Below are 8,251 nucleotides of genomic sequence, written 5' to 3'. Positions count from 1 at the left end.
TTTTTATGAACATAATGTTTAACCTTAGTTTTTATGAGTATAATAAAATTTAGTAAAATATTATACACTAAAAAAACTTTCACACTATCATAGTTGCATAGTGAAATTAAAATTATATACAAAAATAAACATAAGTGATCAATTTAAAATTAAATCAATTTAATTATATATATTATTTTTTTAAATTAAATAATATAACTTATTTTAAATATAATTTTTTTTTAGAATAAGTGTGATTGAGCTATAACAACAACTCTTATTAATGGCATTGATTGAGGTAAAGGTTTGGAGTTTATAACCTAGATGGCAAATCCAAAATCACCCAAAGTTTGGCAATCAATTTCAAGTTTAACATGCCAATTCACTCACCCCTAAAAAGGTAGAAAACATTGTTATTACAAAAGCTCCTATCTCCGTGGGCTGGGCTGCTCTTTCTCTTTGCTCTACCTATCACATCGCATCCACATGCTTCTCCGCTGTACTTTTATTAATTTATTTTTCCAAGTTTCACATTGGGTTACTACTATTCATCTTCTTTTTTCCTTTATAAGCCTACTGTCTCTCGCCTTTCTTCTCCCCCACACATTCAAAATCCTATTCCTTTTCTCCTTTTTCTTTTTCTCAGACAAGATGGGTTCTCAGGGATCGGTTATGGCGATGCTTTTGCTGATGATGTTCACTTTATCATCAGCTTCCGACATGTCCATTATATCCTACGATGAAACACATCCCGACAAGTCAACGTCTAGTTGGAGAACAGACGACGAAGTTATGGCCATGTACGAGGAGTGGCTTGTAAAGCATGGAAAAACATACAACGGTTTGGGTGAGAAAGAGAGGAGGTTCCAGATTTTTAAGGATAACCTTAGGTTCATCGATGAACATAACGCCGATGAGAGTCAGAGTTTTAATGTTGGTTTGAACCGCTTTGCTGATCTTACCAACGAGGAGTACCGAGCCATCTACCTGGGAATCAAGAAACCCAACCGGAAAGTTTCCAAGGCCAGTGACCGATACTCCGCGCTTCTCGGCGAAAAGTTGCCCGATTCCGTTGATTGGAGGGAAAAAGGGGCTGTCGCTGAAGTCAAAGATCAAGGAAGTTGCGGTAAGTTTCTCTCTCAATTTTCTTTTATGGATGCTTCTCTTGTCTGTCTGAAAACTAGCATTTTAACTTATATTTTCAGATGATTTTGTTTTGTTTCTGTCAAATGAATCTATCCATGTCTTCTGCCGCCAGATAGACACTAATTATCTTGAGCCAACTGTAAAACCTGGAGAGAAAGAACAAAAAAAATTAAACAAATAACTTAGTTCCGATGTTTCAGGGAAGGTTCCTGTCTCTGTCCTTATCTTAGAAACCTTTGCTTGTGTGGGTTCTGTTTGGTTATTCAGATTTTGAGGTGGAGTATTGGATATATGTAGGTGTCTTATATAAGGTAAAAGTAAGTAAGTAGATTAGAGTAAATTGGTATTTTTGTTGAAAGAAATTTTAATATCTTACCATAAAAATTGGTCTCGGTCTCATTCGTGACTCACTGTCTTATTATTGATTCAGTCGTATTAGTTTTTAACCGGATAAAATATTTAACAAAAAAGATTAATTTATTTTTTTGATTTAATATATATAGATTTATTTACTTATTTTTTAAGTGAATGGGGTTAAAATATATAAATATAATTTTCGACTTAAGAAGAACAGTTTTATCATCCGATTTTGTCCGAAATTTTGATGGATTTATAGGGTGGGAGCATTTTGAACAGATGCAACGGTTCGCGGAAAGTTAGACCCGACCCATGAACTATGACCTATAGTAGTATTGTGTCGGATATAAGGATGCTTTCGCAGCCCTGCAGTTAGTGGAAGTGTCAGTGCTTGAGGTGGCTGCTTTCGGTGGGGTAAGGAGTAAGGTTCCTTGCACGAAAGTTCAGGGGCTTACTCCACTGTAAAAGTTGAACCACATAAGATATAGACAGCTTAATGAATTGATAGATTCCAATGTTTTTATATAATATATTAAATAGTTATTACATGTTTGTAATAAGATGATTTTACTGAGAATTTAATGTTAAATACAGGGAGTTGCTGGGCTTTCTCGACTATTGCTGCTGTGGAAGGGATAAACCAGATTGTTACAGGCGAACTCCTTTCACTATCTGAGCAGGAGTTGGTGGATTGTGATACATCTTACAATGAAGGTTGCAATGGGGGTCTCATGGATTATGCCTTTGAATTCATCATCAAAAATGGTGGCATTGACACCGAAGAAGATTACCCTTACACTGCTCATGACGGTACATGTGACCCATACCGGGTAGGTTTCTTATTTTTAGAGTTGGGAAAGGAACAAAGATAGAATTTCAATTTCCTTGCTGAATCTTGGTGTTTTTAATCACCTTGCAGAAAAATGCTAAAGTTGTTTCGATCAATGATTATGAGGATGTTCCGGTAAATGACGAGAAAGCATTGAAAAAGGCAGTCGCGAATCAACCGGTGAGCGTTGCCATTGAGGCAGGAGGAAGGAGTTTCCAGTTATATCAATCAGTAAGATTCTGCATCCATCAAAATTACTAGTTGCTGCAAGACCACAACTGGCTTATCAAAGTCCGAGCACTGTCCGATAAATGACATTTTTACGGTTTTTTCCAGGGTATATTTGATGGAAAATGTGGAACACAACTAGACCACGGTGTCACTGCTGTTGGATATGGCACAGAGAAAGGTAAAGACTATTGGATTGTAAAGAACTCATGGGGAAGCAGCTGGGGAGAAGCAGGCTATCTCAGGATGGCAAGGAATGTGGCCAATACCGTAACTGGCAAATGTGGGATCGCGATGGAAGCCTCTTATCCGATCAAAACAGGTGAAAATCCCCCCAATCCCGGACCGTCTCCACCATCTCCTATAAAACCTCCGACCGTGTGCGATAGTTATTATTCCTGTCCCGAGAGCAATACCTGCTGCTGCATATACGAGTACTATAACTACTGCTTTGCTTGGGGATGCTGCCCACTCGAGGCTGCCACTTGCTGCGAAGATCGCTACAGCTGCTGCCCTCATGACTACCCTGTGTGCAACATACATGAAGGCACCTGCTTGATGGTACGCTTGAGTCCAAAGTCATCAATCCTTTCATTCTATTTGTTTCAATTGAAGTTTTTAACAGTTGTTTGTTTGGCAGAGCAAGGGCAATCCTTTGGCAGTGAAGGCACTGAAGCGCACTCCGGCTAAACCGTTCTGGGCACATTGAAAGCCTGGGATTGTAATGCAGTAGATGATGGGTTACAAGGGAGAAGATGAAAGCTTGACAGTGCTTAACAATCTCCTTGGGTTTAATATCGGTAGATGGATGGTGACAATTATGTATATAGTATCCTATTTATTACCCATGGTGTATTTGGGAAATGGATAGAATATTTCCAATTTCTGTATATCATGTCATCATTTAGCAATGACTTTGAAAAAGTTCTATTCCTGCTTTAAAAGTTGCTTCATAATCAATTATGTATTTGATTCTGTTTGCAAGCAAGAAATCCTATAACACAACATCAGCAGGAGCTTCATAGTTGAATAAACACTGATTTGAACCAAAAGGGTCCCCATTTCCCTCCCTGCCTCGAATAATTGTGGTTATTGCCCTTTTAACATAAAGAAGAAAGATGCCCCCATTTTCCTCCCTGCCTGGAATAAGCTCTTTCTTCCCCAACCGTTGGATATTACTCATCAGGTACATACATTTCCATGTATCTGAATTTCTGCAGCTCCTACTGGAACCTATACCCCTATAAATATCTTTGACACTAATGTCTTCCAGGAAAGAATTCATGCTTTGAGCCAAATGGCATAAATTCATTGCATTTCATTACATTAATATATCCCCTCCCCTTTTTTACTTAGTGAAACCTTGGTTTCTAATAATCTCTTTACAACTCTGCATTTCTACAACTAATGAATATATTTATTTTTATTTAAAAATCTATTCTTTTTCGTTTTACTAATTTTTAATTATTTATGAACTACTTAAACATATTATATAAACTATCACTATGGTTTGAAAAAGGCATAATCATAGATTTAGCGTTTAATGTTGATATTTTTTTGCTAATTTAGCTCTTATTTTTTATTGAGTTAAAACTGACCATTAAGCTTTCAAAGTGTCATTTTGATTTTTTTTAATGGAAATATTGTCTAAAACATAAAATTTTTTAACGATGTTAGTGTGATAACATGCATGGAAGTTCATGTATACTTCATGTTGACATGACACTATTTATCGTACATGTCACATTAAGAAATAATTTAAAAAGAATAAAAAATTTAAAAAAATACGTGAAGTACGCATAGATTGCCATATGAGCTGGCATGTTTAAAATTTTAACGTTTAGTCGATATTTCTGTTAAAAAGCAACAATTCTACTCTTTTTGAAATTTTGATGATGAATTTAATAAAAAAATATAAACATTACGGACTAAATTTATCTTTATACATTTGAAAAATACTCAGGTTTGATGAAAAATGCATTCCAAAGGTTATAGGCAATGTATTTTAAATAAAAATATAAAATTACCCTTTATTATTTATTTTTTTTCATTTTTCATTTTTTTTTGTTTACGACCTTTTAATTACAAAATAATTAGTTTTTATTATAAAATAAAGAGAGATAAAGATAGTAAAGAACAAATGAAATATGGGAAGCAATAGAGAATGTATTTTATTGATCAGATGGGATGATTACAATACTTTTTCAAAGTCTCTATTTATAGGCATAAGAAGTATAAATGAAGTAGAGATCTAATTCTAATGACTATCAGAATTTAAAGTACATCAAAATTTATCTTGATCTTGATGGACATTCACTTAATAAAATATTCATAACACTCTCTCCTGGATGTTCATTGGTAGATAATGTGCCTCATTAAAATCTTATTAGGAAAAACTCTATGGGATAAAAACCTAATGAAGGAAAAATAGTACACAATCTTCTATTACAAACTGCCTCATTAAAAATCTTTACTAGGAAAATCCAATGGGACAAAACCTTGGTTAAAGGAAAATAGTACAACTTGTTTTTAAACTCCCCCTATGGCAACATTACATTACATCTTTAAGTCGACGCATTCCAATCTTTTGTAGTAGTATTTCAAATATTAAAGTTGGCAATGCCTTAATAAAAAGATCTGCTAAATTATCATTAGAATGAATTTGTTGGACATTTATATCACCTCTTTTCTCAAGATCATGGGTGAAGAATTATTTTGGTAAAATATGTTTCGTTCTGTCACCTTTGATGTAACTTCCCTTCAATTGAACTATACATGTTGCATTATCTTCATATAAGATAGTTGACATCTTTTTCTGTAAAGGCAAATTACATATCTTCTGGATATGTTGGGTCAATAACCTTAGCCAAACACACTCTCGACGTGCCTCATGCATTGCAATTTATTTCTGCATGATTCGAAGAAGCGACAGCTAATGTTTGCTTTGTTGAACGCCATGATATAACAGTATCCCCACATGCAAATAAATATCCCGTTTGAGATCAACCTTTATGTGGATTTGATAAATAACCAACATTAGCATAGCCAACTAATAAAGATTTTGAATCATTTGAATAAAATAATCTCATATTAATGGTCATTCTGAGATATCTGAATACATGTTTAATTCCATTCCAATGTCTACGTGTTGGAGAATAACTAAATCTTGCTAACAAGTTTACAACAAAAGTTATATCAGGTCTTGTGTTGTTTGCAAGATACATCAATGTTATTTAGATATCTTTTTTTTGAAGGAAACGTAGTGGTAAAATTATTTTATAAAAATTTCGGCAGCATTTCTGCCTATTTTACATAAAACCTCCTACAAAATTTAGATTTTCACAAAATATCCACATTCAAATTATCTCCCAAATCAATTCCCAGCACTACGATTTCTCAAAACATACCAATAAACTAGATTTCTACGCTTTACTATTTCATCCAAAACATTAGTTATAAAATATTAGCAAAGAAAACATAATGAAAATATTTAAATTCAGTTTACGACATAATATTATATATATACAAGCCTGAGTACATGCCATTTACATCAACTATAAAGTAAACTCCTCACAACATTGTTTGAGCTGAACTTCGATTCTTCGGATGCTACTGCAACAATTTAGCGAATCTAACTACCCACGCAAAGAAAAATAGACAAACCATACGCTGAGCAATTTTTATGCTCAATGGTGCTAATATCATATAAATCATTACATAAGTATTGAATACAAATTAATTGATAGAAATAAACTAAAACATGATTATAAATATCATTAATAACATCACAATAAAAAAATTCTAATATTAATAGACTTTAATATTTTGATATTGACAAATCAAATAACGAAAATAAATTTTTTAATTAAATTCAAAATCGCATTAATTAATTTAATTTGCACAATATGGAAATTCAAATAAATTCAAGTTTTGTTTTTGTTTTTCTTTCAATTTAGACCACGTACTAAAGTTTAGACTCATAACCAGATGTACGTATCCGCCACCCTGAGTTGTTCGACAACGATGGCTATCAGAGTAGTCCACGACCCTCTGGGAATTGGGACTGCCCACGACCCTCTAGGAATTGGGGCTAACAATAATAACAACTGACCGACTTGGTCTTTTCTCCCTCGACACTCTAGGAATTGGAGAGATCTAAATTCTCTATTTCAATTATATCTGATTTAGTCTAACTTAGTGAAACGAGGTAAAAACCAAATTTCATGATCCATTTCAATTCCTTTTTCATATAATTCTCATTTCAATTCTGTTGCAGGTTCAAATCATATATCGCCTAATATAAAACTAGACTTCCAATTCAAAACATATTAATCATTTTCTTACTCAATCATCTAAAATCATAATACTCAAATCCAAATCATAACCATGAATTTGCTAATTTAATCATATGAAAAACATAGTATTCATCTTGAAACATAATTTTATAAATATTAACTAAATCATTCAAACTCATCCAAAACTCATAAAAATAAAATAAAATAAAATCAATATAACTAGTCATAGTAAACTATATATTGTAAAGCTTTATGTAATGAAAATAAGATATTAGCACAAACCGAAGTATTAATCGTTTTACTCCTTTTCTTCGTCTTTCTCCTTCAAGATGTTCGCTTCGTTTTTAGCTACAATAGGAGCAATTCAATACGAAACAACATCATTTATCCATTCTAAAACTAAAACTAATAAAAACAAACTTAAATATGCATGGTTAATCAAGTTAGGAACTTAAGTTTCCTAGTCTGAAATTCGCATATCTTTCGACTCGATTATCCGTTTTCAATTCCGTCTTCACTAAAGTACTCACCGCTTCACTAGCTATCATTTAGCACCAATATCACACAAAGTGACCAATGTTCTCTACTTCCCCTTTAACATGGCCAAATATACTAAATAAACTTTTCATCCATTTTTGTTTCTTTTTCACACTTCTAACAAGCTAGAACTCATCTTCTAATTATTTCCTATCCAAAAATATATCTATTTCACTTAATTTTTTTAAGGTTCCATCAATGTCCTTTAATGACAACTTTCAAAATATTTGATAAAAAAAACTATTGGTATATATATGTAAAGCAAGCTTTAAAAATTCAAAATCTAACAAAAATTTGAAGAAAACCATACCTGATACTTGAATTTGAAGGAAAATAATGGAAGAAGTTTTGTTTTGTTTTTCCCAACCTTTCGTGAGAAAGATGAGAAAGAAACTAATCTTTCTCTCTTTATATATATATTATAATATTTAATAAATTACTATTATTTTAAATAAAATGTTAAATAATAATTATTTAATGAAAATATCATTTAAAGCCATCATGAGATTTTTTATTTTTTTAAGTAATGGAAAAATTGCCATTAAGTCCTTTCCAAAAAAATAAAATAAGATAACTGCACTTTAGTCTCTATACTTTTCTAATTTATTCAATTTAATCCCTGAACTCGATACCGAATTTTTAAATTAACCACATACTCCTACTAATAATCCTCTGTGTTTTCATGTCTGACAGTTTCCTCTAAAAACAATCACAATTTTTTTATACTACTATTTATTTATAGATCATTTATTCAAGAACTTCTACCATAAATATTCTTCTTCTTCTTTTTTAAAAGTGGGGATGTTACATGCTTTATCCATGTAAAACTTCTTTAAGATCTTTTCCGTATAAATTGACTGATGGACATAAATTCCATATT

At 32.4% G+C, this 8,251-nt stretch overlaps 1 protein-coding gene across 1 annotated transcript; it reads left to right on the top strand.

The window, feature by feature from the left end:
• The first annotated feature begins 298 nt into the window (after positions 1-298).
• LOC107922081 (cysteine proteinase RD21A) lies at positions 299-3,483 on the top strand. The gene is made up of 5 exons (XM_016851915.2): positions 299-1,105; positions 2,077-2,312; positions 2,402-2,542; positions 2,648-3,100; positions 3,180-3,483. Exons 1-5 carry the CDS (start codon positions 466-468, stop codon positions 3,246-3,248), a joined length of 1,539 nt encoding a protein of 512 aa, XP_016707404.2. The 5' UTR covers positions 299-465; the 3' UTR covers positions 3,249-3,483.
• The last annotated feature ends 4,768 nt before the right edge of the window (positions 3,484-8,251 follow it).

The sequence above is a fragment of the Gossypium hirsutum genome, chromosome D01, assembly GCF_007990345.1.
Source record: "Gossypium hirsutum isolate 1008001.06 chromosome D01, Gossypium_hirsutum_v2.1, whole genome shotgun sequence".
Taxonomy (NCBI): domain Eukaryota; kingdom Viridiplantae; phylum Streptophyta; class Magnoliopsida; order Malvales; family Malvaceae; genus Gossypium; species Gossypium hirsutum.
This window is presented reverse-complemented; position numbering and strand designations above follow the sequence as displayed.